The sequence below is a fragment of the Arxiozyma heterogenica genome (assembly GCF_036370985.1).
Source record: "Arxiozyma heterogenica strain weizmannii chromosome Unknown scaffold_30, whole genome shotgun sequence".
NCBI classification, from domain to species: Eukaryota; Fungi; Ascomycota; class Saccharomycetes; order Saccharomycetales; family Saccharomycetaceae; genus Arxiozyma; species Arxiozyma heterogenica.
Window position 1 is genome coordinate 693841 of NW_027042683.1, and position 17454 is coordinate 711294.

The following is a 17454-nucleotide window of genomic DNA, read 5'->3' on the forward strand; positions in this document are numbered from 1 at the left end:
AAAATGAGCAAAAATCAATTTAGAATTATTGTCGGTTCGTATGAGCACAATCTTTTATGCCTTTCGTTAGATCTTTCTACTACAACTAAACCAATTTTTACACCAATCTTCCATTTTCAAGCTCATTCTTTAAGTATTAAATGTTTGGATATATCAAAGAGGTATTTAGTGAGTGGTTCCAATGATGAACATATCAGAATATATGATCTTCAGAAGAGAAAAGAACTAGGTACATTGTTACAGCACCAAGGTTCTATTACAGCATTGAAGTTCTCTCAAACTGAAGATAAAAGTAACAATAAATGGTTACTATCTGCCAGTGAAGATCATAAAATTATTATTTGGAGAGTTAAAGATTGGGAAAACTTTGGCACATTAAAAGGTCACACTGCAAGAATTAATGATTTAGATATTCATCCATCATCTAGGATTGCAGTTAGTGTCTCTGATGATCATTCTATTAGATTATGGAATTTAATGACTGTTAAGAAGGCTGCTGTGTTGAAATTAAGGAAATATAATCAGAATGGGCAGTATGTTAGATGGTTAGGGGAAAATGGAGAATATTTTGCAGTTGCATTGTTAAATAGAATATTGATATATTCTACTAGTGATGCCAAGGTACATTATGAGTTAGATACGGGTAAAAAGACTATTTTGCATATTGAAAGAGTTCTTCTAGATGAAGCTAAAAATGAATACCTTTGTGTTGGGATAAGTGATGGTAGTATTCAATTTTATCCAACGAAAAAATTATTTTTGGATGAACCAAATATTAAAGAACCAGAGTTCTCTTTACTTGGTCATACCAATCGTGTTAAGGATTTCCAATTTTACCAAAATGAATTTGGTACTTATTTAGTGTCAATTGGTTCGGATGGTAGAATTGTAGTATGGGATATGAAGGATAGAGAACAAATTGCAGTATATGATTGTGGTGAGAGGTTGAATTGCCTTGCAGTATGCGATGAGTCTATTGAAAAGTACGAGACAATGAAAAAGAGGACACTGTTGGAAAATGTGGAACAAAGTGAAGCCGAACTGAGCGATACAGAAGAATTGAAGAAAGTGATGTTCGGTACTAAAAATAAGAATAAAAAGAAGAAGAAGAGTAAAGGACAGAATAAGAGACAAAAGGTATCTGTTGAATTGGAATAAGACTTTCGATTGTGTAAAAATATATATTCTCTAGAAGTTATAGTGTTATATATTTTTCCAGTTTATGTGTACCATTTATAAAATATAATCATCCGGATTTTTCAATCAAGAGAGGGCAGAAGAAACAATATTTTTCAAGTAATTCTATATTTTCTAGAAAACTGTAAGAACTTCTAATTTCTACAGTGTGAGATATGTTTGATATTAAAAGTTATCTCTTCTAGTTTAAAAGAATCCTAGGTGTGTATGTAATAAGTACACGATGATTTTTTTGGAGTGAAGAGACAAGGGATTGCCAATCAAAGTAGGTGTTGTTGAAATAGAATGTTCTAGAATGAAATAGATAGAACAATAAGATATTAGCAGACACTAAACGATAAATTGTTGGGTAATAATTGTTGAGAGGTCACCAAAAGTTGTTGAGTTTGTTTATTAAATATCTTACTGTTCGTAGAGGAAAATGGCTTAATGTTAACATATATAAAGCCAAGGATTTCATCATACATCATTTTTTTCTTATTTACAATCTTTGTATATTATTATTTCTATGTTGTATATAGAGAAAGAAAGTGAAGAACTTTATTATAATTTTGTGTACTAAATCTATTTAATATGATATTGAGAACGTTTACTATATATCCAATGACTACAGGTACTCATTCTCAACAGGTGTTGTCTACAAATATTTACGTAGATATTTCTATATTATCAACAAAACTAACATCCACCCCTCCCTTTTTACATTTCCTTGTATTTCTCTGTTTTAATATTAATCTTTAAGCCAAGACCGTGTTATTCGTTAATCTCTTAAGTTCCCCTCAAATAACTTTTTTAATTTTAATGTTTTAGGAAGGAAAGAAAGGGAAAGAGAAAGTGTGTATCTGTGCAATAGGGAGACTGTGTATATACATGAAAGAATTGGTGCGTAATATGTTACAAGATCAGTAATATAGGTAAAGGGGTGGTTGCAATTTTATATATTTTGTTCATGAATTAAGGACTTCACAAATAATAATGATAGGGGGGGGGGGGGGTGTAATTATTTCTTTTACTTTTATATTTTTAGTTGCAAAATATTGCGACCTTTCTCTTCCAAATTCAAATCTTTTAATTGTATGAATACTATCCTTTAGTACTTCTACATTATATTGTAGAGATATTTCAAATTTTTATCTTTTTACAAGCTAAAATATGATATTAACTTCCACCTCTCCTAAAAGGTAATTGCTCTTAGCTGACTATCTACAAAGTCAAATTCAGATTATTAAAACTGCTACATTTAATTTCTTTTGTGTTGATATTATTCAGTTAGCTATTAAACATTTCATATTAAAGTATTATCCACTAGTTTCTATTTATTCCTTGGTCTTCCTTTTTTTTAAACTATTTAACTAGTGATAAGATTTATATTGTGTCTGTTAATCTACTCTTTTCTTTAATAATAACAACAGCAACATAGAATATGTCTACCATATGCAAATTTCCGCTAGTTTTATTCACAGTATATTTTACAATTGCATATTCTTCAAAGGTTCAAATAGCTAATAATAATAAGATTAATAAAGGCTATATTGACTTTACATTTAAAAAGAAATATGGGGTTAATTATGATACTGCTACAAGTCATTCTAATGTGGAATTAAATTTACAGAAAAGAGACACTGGGTTTGAATTAGTAGAAATCACAAACCAACAAAGTTTTTATTCTGTACAATTAAATATTGGATCGCCATTCCAGCAAGTTGAAGTGTTAGTTGACACAGGATCATCTGATTCGTGGATCACTGGATCTGATAATCCATATTGTTTGGGAAATAGAAATTCACAGATTTTACCAAGCGATCAAATTGATTGTAGTCAATATGGCACATTTAATAAATCAGAATCTTCTACTTGGTCCCAAAATGAAACAGCTCCACCTTTTTTTATATCTTATGGTGATACTACATTTGCATCAGGAATCTGGGGTCAAGATCAATTACATTTGGAAGATATTAATATCACTGGACTATCATTTGCCGTGGCTAATAGGACAAACTCTACTGTTGGACTTCTTGGTGTTGGTTTACCATCATTGGAAGTTACAAATGCTGGTAGAAATGGTTACCAATATGATAATTTTCCAATGATTCTAAAACGTTCTGGTGCTACTCGTTCTTCTGCATATTCACTTTATTTGAATAGTTTAGATGAAGAACATGGGTCGATTTTATTTGGTGCTGTAGATAATTCAAAATATACTGGTTCACTTTACACCATACCATTAATTAATACTCTACAAAATTATGGTTACGATAAACCAATTCAATTTGAAGTTACTTTACAAGGAATTGGTCTTTCTAAAGATGCCAACGGTTCTAACATAACTTTAACCACAACAAAAATTCCAGTTTTACTCGACTCAGGAACTACTCTAACCTATCTACCAAAACCCATCCTTGATTATTTAGCAGATAATATTAATGCCACTTTTAGTCAAAATCATGGGTATTATGTTGTTCCATGCAACTCTGATGGAAATAGCAGTTCATCTTTTGATGATAATACCCACTTAGTCTTTGATTTTGGAGGATTCCATATCGACACTCCATTAAGAGATTATTTAATTAATATAAGTAGAAACAGGTGTATTCTAGGACTAATACCTCAAGATTCTAATTCTGGTATTCTTGGTGACACATTTTTGTCTCATGCTTATGTAGTTTATGATTTGGAAAGATTAGAAATTAGTATGGCTCAGACCAGATTTATTAATAACTATGACGCTGATGATGCTAAGGGAACAGACGTTAATATTATTGATGGTAGTAATGCTGTTCCTGGCGCAATAAAAGCTGCAGGATACTCTAATACTTGGTCTACTACAGTAAGTACAGTTGGCTCCTGCGGCAATATCTTTACATTGCAACCACATGTTACAGAAGTTGATTCACAGGTTTCTGTTACAGATTCGACAGCAATCACACCTACCACTACTACTCTGAGTATGACAGTATCAGGATCTACTTCTACATCAACCAAAAAAACAAAAAATTCCGCCATCAAAGAATCTATTGATTACTCAAATTTATCAGGGATTATTTTCTTAAGTATTGTTTACCTATTTAACTTGTTCTGATATTTCAGAGAAGAAATATTATAAGTTAAACAAAGAGAAAAGGTGCTATTAAAAAATAAAGGACAATTTTTTAGTCTTCCACATGATCTCAATTTTAACATGATGTAGAAACAATTAATATATCTTCCACTCTAACTCTTGCTATATATACATATATATTTAATAATATTAGTAACAAATAAGTAATATAAAAATATTCTAAACATAATAAATCTTGCAACCAATAATCTAACAAGAACAAAGATTATATTATGTACTTTATTCATTAAAAATGGTTAATTTTGTCACTCTAATCTCTGACAGTGTCAAATCATGATCAACCTTTTAAATGGAAAGGCTAGTACCAAAAAAAATAAACACTGGTAGTAATATGTGTAAACCTAGTAACCTAAATTTTTTTTACTTGATTTTTTTTTTGATTTATCAATTAGAGTGGAAAATTTAAAGAGACAAGAGCAAATATAATAATATCTCCCTCCATTCTAACTAGACCGCCAAACATCTTTTATGCCCTCGATCGAAGTGATAACACCGAAAAACGTAATTAACAAATCATATCCTTCAATCAAATTCAAAAGTTTCAAAACTACAATAGCATCTAGGAACGTTAGAATTATCTTTCTGAATACTACCGTTATCTGACAATAATGGATTCTTAAGTGCTTCCTTTTAGTTTTTAATAAACTATTATTCTTTGTAGAATTTATCTTGTGAAAACTTTTTTTTGTTAATCTAATATCTTTTTCATGTGCATAGAGATAACTTATATTAATTGCGAGCGTCCAAAATAAAGTAGATAACCAACAATAATTAGTGATTTTTTGCCATTTCTTTGACATAGGTAGGGATAATACTGTAATTTCAAAGCATTGTAATACATTCAATACGTCAAACAATTTCCATAAAAACAAAGAATAACACTTAAGTAAGATCATCCAGGCCATTAAAGACCACTGTCTAAAATGTTCTTCCGCTTTTACAACTTGATTAAAGGAACTAAACAATTTAAATATACTAATGCATTTAAATAAAAACCTAAAATGGCTTGTTAAATGGTTAACAATGGGTAGCCCTATGTAAAGATAAACCAATTTTGAACTATATTGGCCTAATCGAAATAGCTTCTCTAAACCTTCAGTTTTAGATACATATACATCACATTTAGTAATAAATTGACTCTTCAATATGCATTTAAACATCACTGGCTTAATTATAGGTAATGCATAACTCTATTTATACGTTCTTGTTTTTCTATTATGAATTTATATAACAAGAACATAAATGGCCCCCCTTATCAGTAAAATATCAGAAAATCAGAGTTTCTTAAACTTGATTTTTTATTCTATTTTAGATTGCAACAATAAGAAAAAAAACTCTTAAATAACAAACATTATAAATATTTCTTAGACAGTGTCCAAAGAATGTGTATTATTAATATTAAGAATGTTGGCCCAACTGTTATTATGGAATTATATACACATATTTTATTATCTAATGCATTTAATCATATTCTATCTTATACTCTGTTTAACATATATACTTTCTGTTTAGTCTATACTTATATGTATATGTACAAAGTACCTAACATAACAACATTATGATGCTAAAACATACTATGAGGTCTGTGTGAGCGATCTAAATGTGGATTCAATTAAATCCTTTAACTCTTTGTAACTGATAATAATACAATTCATTTCATCTGGTGTTACTAAGACTAATTTTTCCGAAGCTCCAGCATCTAATTTATTTAAACATCGTAAAACATGAGTCAAATCCATCACAGGTTTACCTGTTTCATCAACTTGATGAAAAACAAAATCATAAAATAATATAATAGGGAACTTTTCACCTGATTCAGACCAATTAATATCAATTCTCGATTCAATTCTGCCAAAAATGAAATTCAATTTGCAAATTAATCTGAATAGTCTTGCATTTTCTAATTCTGTCGCTAAATTCTTATTTAAAAATTCATCATATTTTTTCAATGCATTAAAATTTGAATATAACTGATCGATGAAAAGAACTGTTAAATCCTTGATATTTTTATCTTTATTATTTTCATCAATTAAATATTTCAAAACATCTTTAAACGAACTTTCGACTTGTAATTGATCAATCTCTAAATCATCTTTATGGATCTTGCTTATTTTATTTTCCACTGATAATGAACCGGAGTTATTATTATTATTATTACTATTTCCATTTCCACTATTAGTAGATGATTTTATATTGGATGCTAGTTGAATCAATAATTTGCCTAATTTTAGATAATCCTTTTGTTTCAATTCTTGCAATTCAAGAGGTGTTTTATTTGAATTATTCGATAATAAATCATTTGCAGCTATACTGGAAATTTTTATTATCGCAGGGTTGTTTGTTACAATAATCTTTTCCCAATTCAACAGATTCCCCAAGATCAAGTCTAATTTATGCGCAGCATTAATACCATTACTTAACTGGATCAAATATGTCCAAAGATATTCTTGAGTAATTGGCAAAAGTGGGAAATTTATAAAATGTGCTTCATAAAGAGAGATGGCCTTTGGATAATAATCATAAATCAAACATAGAGATGAGTCATTAAATTTTGTAGTAATAAAGACATCTTTAATTGAAACGATATTAACATTATGCAATTTTTTCCACATTTGGAAAACCTTTACTAAATGATGTGGATCTATTAAATTTGATGAAATATCATGAATTCTTCTCATTACGTAATTTCTACCGTCAATATTTGAAAATACTTTATAGAGAGAGTTTTTGTGACCTTTATACCTGTCAATGTCAGTTTTCTTTTCATGAAAATCTAGTGGTACAAGACCAAAATAATCTTGAACCAAATCTGGTAATGGACCACCAGGTGGGAAAATTTGTAGAGACGCCAAATTTTTTTTAACCAACTGTTCTCTTAAATCATTTGGAATAAATAAGTCATCCGGTGTCCTTTCATTTGGTTTCAATGAGACCTTCAACTCTTGCGGTGTATCTGGGAAATACAAATGGTATTGTAAGATGCTATGTGGTGGTGGATAAATTGTTGGGTAATTCAATCTTAATGGAAGTCCTTGAGTAGCCATAGAGTTGTCAATTGTTGTGGTTGTCAAAGTATTAGTCATTAGTGAACCTATTCGATTAGTGTTATTCTCGTTAATTGGTACCATATTATCTCTGTTATCGATATTTGTTGCTGTCATTATATTTGTAGTTGACATATGCGGAAACGATAATGACGGCATTACAAAATTACCTAATTGTTGTGATTGCAGGTTTTGAGATGTTTGTGTGAGTGACGGAAGGTTAAATACAGGAGAAGAGGATAACCCCATCTGATTGAAGCTATCTATTGTATCAGGATTGACATTAGTAGAAAGATTAGATATGGGATTGATATTATTATTACTATTGTTATTGCTACCGCTGTTGTTGTTGCTGTCATTATTGTTATTGATATTGATATTGATATTGTTATTGTTGTTAAAGGATACAGGTGTATTAGGTTTTGTATGGTTATACTTATCGATTGATAAACTGGAGAAGTTATTAGCCAGAGGGATATTGTTATTATATGAATCCAAGTTATCATTACCAAATGACATTGGGGTAAAACTTGCAGCAAATTTTGCATTAAATCTGGTGAAAGAAGGTGATGATGTAGTGGATTTTTTTTTATTATCATTGGCTGGGTTATTCAATTTTGTCAAAGAAGGTAGATCAGATAAAGAGATGCCTTCTGCAGGACCAATAATCTTAGCAGATGGTATATTTGGAGTGGATTCTTTCATATAGCTAATATTGGCACTATTTGTGTTATTAAAAGGGTTCATTTCATAGTCATTATTAGTGTGTTTATTGACATTTGAATGTGGTGGTTTTATTGTGACAGGGTTTATTATAGGAGTGCTGATATTGACGTTGTTAACATTATTTTCATCCTCATGTTTAAATGGACACCCATCTTTTTGTTTTTTACAATATCCATAAATTATAACGTTTCTACATGGGATCTCCTTAGCCCATTCATGATTGATTTTATCCATCTAGAGTGCAATATAAAATAATATATATATATATATATATAGGACTTAAAAAAAAAAAAAATAAAAACAATAACAACAATAATTAAATATGTACAAATTATTTGTAATACTAATAGTAATAATAGTAGTAGTAATAGTAGCAATAGTGATAGAAATAATGGTAATGGTAGTGCTAAATGTAAAAAAAAACTAGTTTGTCTATTTGTCTATTTGTTTTTTCTTTTTTATTTTTTTTTTTGTTTTTAATCTTCTTCTTCTTCTTCTTGTTTATAGACCTTATTTTCTGTATGGTTCTTTAGAAGAGGAACGGAAAGGGAAGAGGAAAAAGAAAAGACAGTAACGAATATCAACAGTAAATTATAAACATATAAATACAAAAACTTATATTTAAAATTATAATTATAATTATATTTGTATGTATGTATATATGTATGTATTTTATGACAATTGATTGATGACTATGTATACATGGTGTTTTAATTCATAATACAGTAAAGGATCATATACTATCATGTCAGTTTGATTTGCATCCTTTAGATGTGTTCTTTTGTTTTCTTTTTTTTTTTTTTTTTTGTTTTTTGTTTTGTTTTACGTTTCTCAGTTATTTCACTTTTTGGTGCAAGTTGGAAAAAAGGATGGCCGTCAACCGTGACTTACACGAAAGGCCATGTCTTGTTATTCCAGATTAGTCTCTGTGTGCTATAATCTCATTACATACGAAGGTGCAAATGCACAGCACTATGAAGACAAGAGAAGTGATCGATTTACAACAGTCGAGATGTTTGAGACGAAAGAAGAAAAAAAAAGAAAGGAATGGAAAAGGAAGATAGATTGACACACATACACACACACACTCTTTTTTTTTCTTTCCTTCTTTCTTTCCTTACATAACTCCTACTATATCTTCCAACCAGAGTACATTAAAATATAACCGTATATGTAGAGGATGCTTAATACGGTATATGTATGGCTTGTTGAATTAAAAGCATTAACACTCTTTGCTTGAGAAGTGTTCTTATATCCACCACAATCACTTCAAACGGCGACAAACAGTATAATAAAAAGGGTAAATAATACTGGAGAGTATGTGTTTTCTGTGAAATTGCTATTATAATTTCTGCTTTTGTACTTTTTTTGGCGCGCAGTCAAATTAACTTTTTCCTCTTTTTCTTTTTCTTTTTCTTTTGTCGGGAATAAAACAAGAAAAAAACAAAGAAAATGCCACTATGAAAAATTTCTTAGTTTTCAAACACACCCTACCTGGTCGTCAATCATGATCTTCAATTATTGTGAGTGCCCGTATTGTCCTCCCACATCCTTCTGGTTGAAATCTCACTATTACAATCGCACTTACTAAGTCTCTCTCTCTCTCTCTCTCTCTCTGTATATGTCTACTTTAATGTGAAGTAGTAAATGTTGAGGAAGAGGGATCCCCGAGTCAGTCAGTTAATCAATCTGTGTTCGTATGCGTTTATCTTCACTCCGATGATGCATTTTACTATTATGATCTCATTTATAATTAACAATATGTAACTAGCTAGTCTCACCCTCTTGTTCTTTCTTCTTTTCTTTTCTTTTTCTTATTCTTATTTATATTACCATTGAAGATTTCTATTGTTGTTGGTTTTATATCATACTAGTATAATTTCCATATAACTGAAAAATATCACCATTCATCAATCCATCTCTATTACTATCATTACAATTACATCCTACACACACATACATACACTCACTCACTCACTCACTCACAAAAGGTAATATATATACATATATACATGTTGGTGCTAAAATCTTCTTGACTAAGTCTTTCCTTTTGCTTGCTTTTTAAAAAAAAATATAGAATATATTTGTAAAGATAGATAACAAACCAAGTGAATATATATCTTATCATTATTTATTGCATTAAATTGCCATTAAATTAAATCGTTATTAACATAAAATAAAAAAAATAAAAAGAATGGTTGATAAAGTTATTATTGTCACTGGTGTGTCTAGAGGTATTGGTAGATCCATTGTTGATAGAATCTTCACTCACAGTGACGATGCCGTCGTTGTTGGTATCGCCAGATCTGAAAAACCTTTACTAGATATCAAGAACCAATATGGTGATAGATTTGAATTTGTCGTTGGTGACATCACTGACTCTGACAAATTGAAACAATTAGTTCAATTGGCTTTGGACAAATTCGGTAAGATTGACTCTGTGGTGGCTAATGCTGGTGTCATTGAGCCAGTCCAAGATATCTTTAATGTTGACATCGAGGCTTGGAAAAGATTGTACGATATCAACTTCTTCTCTATCGTCTCCTTAGTTAACATCGCCGTTCCATATTTAGTTAATTCCAAGGATACCAACATCATCTTTGTCTCCTCTGATGCCTCGGATACTTACTTCAGTAACTGGGGTGCTTACGGTTCCAGTAAGGCTGCTTTGAACCATCTAGCCATGACTGTTGCTAAAGAAGCTAAGCATGTCAAATGCTTGTCTGTGGCTCCAGGTATCGTTGATACTTCCATGCAAGTCAACATTAGAGAAAATGTCGGCAAGAACATGTCTAAGGAACACCACGACATGTTCAAGAACTTTCATGCTGATAACAAACTATTAGACCCTAATGTTCCTGCTAACGTCTATGCCCAATTGGCTTTGAAAGGTATTCCGGATGAAATTAATGGTACTTATATTTCTTTTGATTCTGAAAAATTAAAGGACTATCAAATATAAAAAATAAAAAAAATTAACTAATCTTTATGCATAACACAACTAATTCATTATTGTTAATTAATTAAATCATTCTATCAAAATAGTTGAGTCTATATATATATATATATATACTTTAAGTAAATATTATTTATAGAAATAAATATTAAAAAAAAACATAACAAAAAAGATCAATTTCAAGATGCGCTAAGCTATTTCATTTTTCTTTTTTTGATCTATCTATCTATTATATAATATTGTCTCAAATAATACAAAGTTTGATTTTTCTTTTTATGTTTTCTTTATAAATAAAAATTCATATATATAATACTTGTATAAAAAACCAAGTTTATATTCTATCTTTAATGCCTTGTTGAACATCTCTATAAACAGCCTCAACAGATTGATCACAATTAATCTTTACAACTTTATTCTTTTCTGCAAACATATTAATAACAGGCATACTAGTTTCTTGAAAAGTTTTAAATCTTTTCTTAATCGATTCAATGTTATCATCAACTCTGCCACTGGTCTTACCACGTTCCAGCAATCTCTTCAACATGACATCTTCTGGGCAATCAAAAAACAACACGAATTTGCTTGGAACAATAATTTGTTCAAAAGTAATTGCCTGGTCCATCTTTCTTGGGAATCCATCTACAAGGAACTTGGTGTAGCCCTTATCGAAGTTGTTTTCGATACTTGTTTTTAAAAGTGTGATAGTAATCTCTTGTGGTACAATCAAACCTTCTGTAATATAATGGTTAATTAAGGCCCCATATTGAGACCCCTCACGTTGTTGTTCCTCACGTAACAAATCACCTGCAGACAAATGAACAAAGTTGTAGTCTTCAACCAATTTATTACATTGGGTACCCTTACCTGCACCTGGACCACCGAGAACAAAAACCACGGTGACCTGTTCTGGAGAGAATCTTGGACCCTTTGTGATATCTAATTTTGGTAATTCGATTTGCATAGTCATAGTGATCAAAATAAAACAAAGAAAGAATAATGAAGTTTTAAATCAAAAATTCCCAAATATTTATTTATATCGATATACAGGTATAACAATATACTAGGAGATACAACTAAAGAAAAAGAGCAAAAAAGAGAGAGGACCGTTCGTATTTTTGATCTTGGTTTCTTAGAGATTGCGGCAATTTATTCCAAAAACTCTCTAGGTTTAATGTCTTTCCTTTCGTAAAACACAGAAACAACACTTGTGACAAGGGTTAACCCAGTGATAATAGATAGAGTTCTGTACTTGTTTCTCTTTCTTGGTTTGTTGTTCTCATCGCTGTTCTTATCATTACTTTTCTTGTTCGAGGAATGGAATGTCTTCAAATTTTTTCCAGCGGTGGAAGAATATTTCGATATCGGCCACAATCGAGAATTCACCGTTTTACTGTTTAAAATAACACAATTATAAAAGCCATGGAGTGATGGTATTATGTCCTGTAAAAGTAGTGGTCTGCTGGCTGTTTGGACAAATAATATATATCTGACAGTAGCTGTTGACATGGTTAACAGTGTCTATGTGATTTGGACCACTGTAATTTGTGTTCAATCAGTTTGTGTTTGTGTTTGTGTTAATGGCTTTTTGTTCTTGTAGGGAAGAGAAGAGCAAACTAATTGAAAACATACTATCTAGTCTTTTTTTGTTAGGTCTTTTATCTTTATTTTTATTCTTTTTTTAAAAACTCAAGATAATATTAGGGTTTCTCTCGTTTTTTGGAAAAATGTTTTTTTTCCTTTTTCCCTTTTTTTGCCTGTTTTGTTGCTTTTGCTTTTGAATTTCATTCAATGCGATGAAAACTTTTTTTATGCTACACGGGTTGGCATAAACAAAACAGACCATTCATCAGTAGATCTGTATTGGACTAACAACGATGTAATTCAATAATACCTTTGTATTCACCTGTAGATTCATAAATAGCAGTTGAGAAAAGGAAAAAAAGGAAAAAAAAGGAGAGTATTCAAATTGGAGAATCCCAAGAGATTCGTGAAACAAAGGATAAACTTTTCAATTTCAAATAATAGTTAATATAGACTCTAGCAAGAATGGACGACTGCGAGTTAGTGGAGTTTTTATTGAATGATGATTTCAATAAAGAAAAGAACCTTTTAAATGGACCTTTGGATGAAACTTCGAATAACATAGACAAAAACGACAACATTAGCAAGGATGATGGTAATAATAAGAAGAAGATAACACAAGAAAACTTAAGAGGTAGAAATGATTTGAATTCAACAAAGAAAGAAAATGATGATAATGAGATTACTATCACCACTGGTATTAGGAATGTATATAAGAAGGAGAAGGATGATAATACAGATAATTTAAGTTCAACAGAGTCAGAATTTTTGGATGATTTGGATAATATTATTATGTCAACAAACTTTACTGAAAGTTCTAAAAGAAATAAAATTAAAAAAGATAAAACCATAAAAGAAAATAATAGAAGGCATAAGAATGACATCACAACAGAAGATCAATCCATTCAAAATGAATCAAGGTCAAATATATTCGCCTCAATAAACGAATCTGATCTAATTGTACTGAATGCAGATGCACAATCGAAAATTAAACTAAATGATCGAACAGCCGTAATTAAAATTCAAATATTCAATAATGATACTGGTAAGCTTGATAAAGAGACGCCCTTTAGAATAATTAATGCTGATAAATTAGTATTGAAAACTTTTAAATCTAAATCTAATTCAAAAGATGGATCAGAGAAATCCAGTAAAAAATGTGATAATAAATCTAATAATAAGCCTAATAGTAATAATAACAATAAACTTTCCTTTCAATTTAAACTAACTGCATCTGATATGACTCCGAAAAAGATCAATACAAATAACGATACATCACAAAATACTATAAAGAATAATGAATATATTGATCAAAAGAATAAGATAAATCAAAAAGATAGTAAAACTAAAAAAAGAAGAGATAAGAAAAAAAATATGAAGCAATCAAACAAAACTAGCCCAAAGAATATGGAACAGAAGAAGGATAGAAATAACTCTTCCAGTCATGGAACACAGAGGTCTTCAAAGGAGAGAAAGAATGATCGCAAGCAATCTGATAGTACTCAATCTACACTAAAAAGAAAAATTGATGACTCTACTACAAAATTAAGAGAAATTATGGAATCAAAAGTCCCAACCGATGAATATTCAAGAACTACAATCGAGTTTTGAAATGTCCTTCATTAATGTAAAACATTGAAAAAATAAAGATGAAAACAAAAGATACACAATAACACCATGCCTCTTTGATGTTTCTTCTAATCTTTTTCCTGTAATATTATGACAATCTCTCTTTCATCAATTATTTCATTTGCATGCAATATATTGAATATATTATTAGTTACTATAGTTTATAGCGAATACGATAAACAAACTTATATATGTAACATTCTATTATTTGTGGGCATTCTTGTTCTTTTTTTAAAGACATTATTATTTTATTCGTAATCTATTCAACGTCCATAGGTTCGATATAGTTATCGTTGATACTGGTATTATTGTTTTGTTCTGTGGAATTCTCATAAAATGGCCGTTTACTAGATCTACTTCTAGATTTTTTTAAATATGGTGACGGCTGTAAAGCTGGGTTTTTTGATCTTTTTCGTTGGATTTTATTCACTATTTGATCATTTATTTTTGTATTTTTATTTAATTTATCATTATTTGGATCATATTGGTCTATATTTAAAATCAAATTTTCAAAATTTGTTCTCACAGATAAAAGATGATCACCATTCAGCGATAGGGAAACATTCAATTCTAAAGCATGTTGTAACAAATCAGATGCATACTTATTTGAGGGACATACTGCCAGCGATTTATGAAGATAGTCAATAGCCTTCTCAAGTTGATTTGTCTTTAAATACAAAAACCCCAATGTACAATATACATCTGAGTCCTTTTCTGAATCCTCCAATATATATCTGAAACATTTAATAGCTCTTTCATTTTCACCAAGTCTTTTATATGTATGCCCTAAATTTGTTTGAATGGAGATGGATGTTTTTGATGTTGGACTGACATCCTTTATTTCTTCTAAAGCTCTATTCAAATATTTTTTAGATTTATCAAATTCTTCCTTTTTATAATACAGACATCCCATTTCATTTAATAACAACGGATCACTAGGACAAATATCATAAGATAGATTGAAATATTCTTCTGCTAATGACAATGTGTTTGAGGTCATATATTGCATCCCAAGAAATAGGTATGGTAAATGACTACCTGGGAAAAATCTTGCAGCTGTAGAATAAGCTGCTAATGCTTGATCTTGTTCACCTTCAAGAGCATACGTGTGTGCAAATCCTAGCCATGCAGGTGCAAAAGTAGGATCCAAAATAGATGCCTTTGAAAAAAATTTTCTAGCTTGATTAATTTTATTCATTGTAAGATAGTATGTTGCTACACTAAACCAAGTAATTGGACTCTTCGGTAAGTTTTCCGCTAATTTATGTGATAGAAGAAATAATTTATTTTTTGCTGACAATTCAAATAAACAGGTAATATATGTTGGCAAAAGCTTAAGATTAAATGAATCTTTTGATAAATATTGTTCACAAACATCAAGACACTCATCAAATTTACCCTTAAGATGTAGAAGTTCCACTTGACTACAGACAACATCTGAGTTCGAGTCTAAATTATACTCGTTGGAAAGTAATTGTTGTGATTCCCTTATTCTATCTGTATTCACCAATTTGGAAAGCTTTAGTGTGTAGAAATTTCTGATTATTTCTTCATTATCATCTAGAATAGAAAAGTCTAACTCATGAATAAAATCCCATTCTTCTTGTGGTGTCAATAGATACTTACTTGTCAAAGTATCAAATGCTTCAAAATTCTTAATATCCACCTTAACTGCCTCTTTAAAAGATTCTCTGGCCTTTTCGAAATTATTTAATGCACAGTAGATTTTACCCCTCAGGTGACAAAGTGATGACTCTAATTTAATCCCTCCATCTGTCTTCTGTCTCTGTTGAGTCATAAACTCATCTTCACTTATCGATTCATCCGCAAATGGATTAGTTTCTCCCACAATATCCAAGGCTTCTTCATATTTTTGTAACTGAACATAACAAAGGGCTACCAGATATCTGCACATGATATTGATTGTAACTAGACTTGTAGAAGGAAGATTGGCATAATCTAAATCATCTGTGCTTGTAGTCGTCAATAAATCAATCGCTCTTTGATATTCCATGCTATCATAATAAACCTGTGCCAACCAAAATGCATCATTTGGATCGTTTGTTATGCTATATATCTTATCTCCAATATATTCTGCAGTAGTATACATATGCTGCATCAATGCATCGTGTCTCCAAAGTCTTAACCTTTCAATAGAAGATAATTTCGTTAAATCTATTTCATTTAGAGTAGTTACAGGTGCTGAGTTTGTAGTCAAAGTAGTTAGTAAAGGATTATCTTTATTAATATTTGTCTTGTCATTATTATCAATGGCTGAATCAATAGTCATATCATTGTTATAACAATCTTGATTATTATTATTTACATCTTGTATACTAAGATTCAACGGGTTTTTGTGAAGACTGAATTTTCGCAATGTTGAAGACATGATATGATTTGGGGCTCCAATTGTGTTATTTGATACATTGGAATTGTATATATTATTGAAGGAAATATTTTTCGTCTGTCTTGGTGTCGTTAATCCTGATTTTGAACTAAAGTTTTTCGAGACCTTTTGAACTAATGGACTATTTATCACTGTCTGAAATGGGTTATTATTGATATTGTTATTTGAATTTGAAAAAGGTATATTATTTAAATTATCAATATTGGTAGAAGGTTGATTATTTGAATTTCTTCCTTGGCACCTTGCAGTTCTATTAACCATTAAAGGAGAGATAGCCAGTGTTGAATTATGTTGGGAGGGTGTCCCACCTGGGGAAGCTGGATTTCTCATAATGTACTAAACCTATTTTGAAATAAATTAGTGGTAGTAATAAGAATAATAAATTATGCAAAAAAAAAACCTATATCCAAATAAGAAAGACTTTGATCAAATTGGGTATATGTTAATGTGTTGTATGGTATTTCAGAATAATAACGATTTATGTTTCAAAAGTACAGTTGAATCTTAGTCTTTTAAAACAGATAACATTATGAGAATACCTTTTTTCTTGTGATCATCTCTTTTAAAAATTAAAGATTTTTTTTTTTGATAAAGTGAAAATGTGAAATTAGTTATGACGCAGTGTTAATCAACCTCGTGAACAATTGATAATACAAGTATCGACTCCAATTCTAGAATTTTCTATCGTAATAAAAATTATTAATAGTGAATGCTTTCATTACTTCAGTACCAAATGTTGAAACAAAAATTATTACTAAGATAAGCTCTTAACTTGAAACATGTATTTGCCTAGACT

General features: G+C 30.2%; 8 protein-coding genes across 8 annotated transcripts; 4 read left to right on the forward strand and 4 right to left on the reverse strand.

Annotated features, from left to right (window-relative positions):
* Window positions 1-3: 3 nt before the first annotated feature.
* Window positions 4-1158, forward strand: MAK11 (Mak11p; the record flags this gene model as incomplete). The annotated part of the gene is made up of 1 exon (XM_064860383.1): window positions 4-1158. The coding sequence occupies one exon, from the start codon at window positions 4-6 to the stop codon at window positions 1156-1158; it is 1155 nt and encodes a 384-aa protein (XP_064713044.1).
* A 1462-nt stretch (window positions 1159-2620) lies between these two features.
* PWA37_003874 (pepsin-like aspartic protease) lies at window positions 2621-4276 on the forward strand (the record flags this gene model as incomplete). Its single annotated transcript, XM_064860384.1, has 1 exon — window positions 2621-4276. One exon carries the CDS (start codon window positions 2621-2623, stop codon window positions 4274-4276), a length of 1656 nt encoding a protein of 551 aa, XP_064713045.1.
* Window positions 4277-4758: 482 nt separating this feature from the next.
* On the reverse strand, window positions 4759-5475 carry PWA37_003875 (uncharacterized protein; the record flags this gene model as incomplete). The annotated part of the gene is made up of 1 exon (XM_064860385.1): window positions 4759-5475. One exon carries the CDS (start codon window positions 5473-5475, stop codon window positions 4759-4761), a length of 717 nt encoding a protein of 238 aa, XP_064713046.1.
* A 414-nt stretch (window positions 5476-5889) lies between these two features.
* On the reverse strand, window positions 5890-8319 carry PAN3 (PAN-complex poly(A)-binding subunit PAN3; the record flags this gene model as incomplete). The annotated part of the gene is made up of 1 exon (XM_064860386.1): window positions 5890-8319. The coding sequence occupies one exon, from the start codon at window positions 8317-8319 to the stop codon at window positions 5890-5892; it is 2430 nt and encodes an 809-aa protein (XP_064713047.1).
* A 1960-nt stretch (window positions 8320-10279) lies between these two features.
* PWA37_003877 (SDR family oxidoreductase) lies at window positions 10280-11047 on the forward strand (the record flags this gene model as incomplete). Its single annotated transcript, XM_064860387.1, has 1 exon — window positions 10280-11047. One exon carries the CDS (start codon window positions 10280-10282, stop codon window positions 11045-11047), a length of 768 nt encoding a protein of 255 aa, XP_064713048.1.
* Window positions 11048-11372: 325 nt separating this feature from the next.
* URA6 (bifunctional uridylate/adenylate kinase) lies at window positions 11373-12008 on the reverse strand (the record flags this gene model as incomplete). Its single annotated transcript, XM_064860388.1, has 1 exon — window positions 11373-12008. One exon carries the CDS (start codon window positions 12006-12008, stop codon window positions 11373-11375), a length of 636 nt encoding a protein of 211 aa, XP_064713049.1.
* Window positions 12009-13087: 1079 nt separating this feature from the next.
* Window positions 13088-14233, forward strand: SKA1 (Ska1p; the record flags this gene model as incomplete). Its single annotated transcript, XM_064860389.1, has 1 exon — window positions 13088-14233. One exon carries the CDS (start codon window positions 13088-13090, stop codon window positions 14231-14233), a length of 1146 nt encoding a protein of 381 aa, XP_064713050.1.
* A 277-nt stretch (window positions 14234-14510) lies between these two features.
* On the reverse strand, window positions 14511-16988 carry CDC16 (anaphase promoting complex subunit CDC16; the record flags this gene model as incomplete). Its single annotated transcript, XM_064860390.1, has 1 exon — window positions 14511-16988. One exon carries the CDS (start codon window positions 16986-16988, stop codon window positions 14511-14513), a length of 2478 nt encoding a protein of 825 aa, XP_064713051.1.
* Between the last annotated feature and the right edge of the window lie 466 nt (window positions 16989-17454).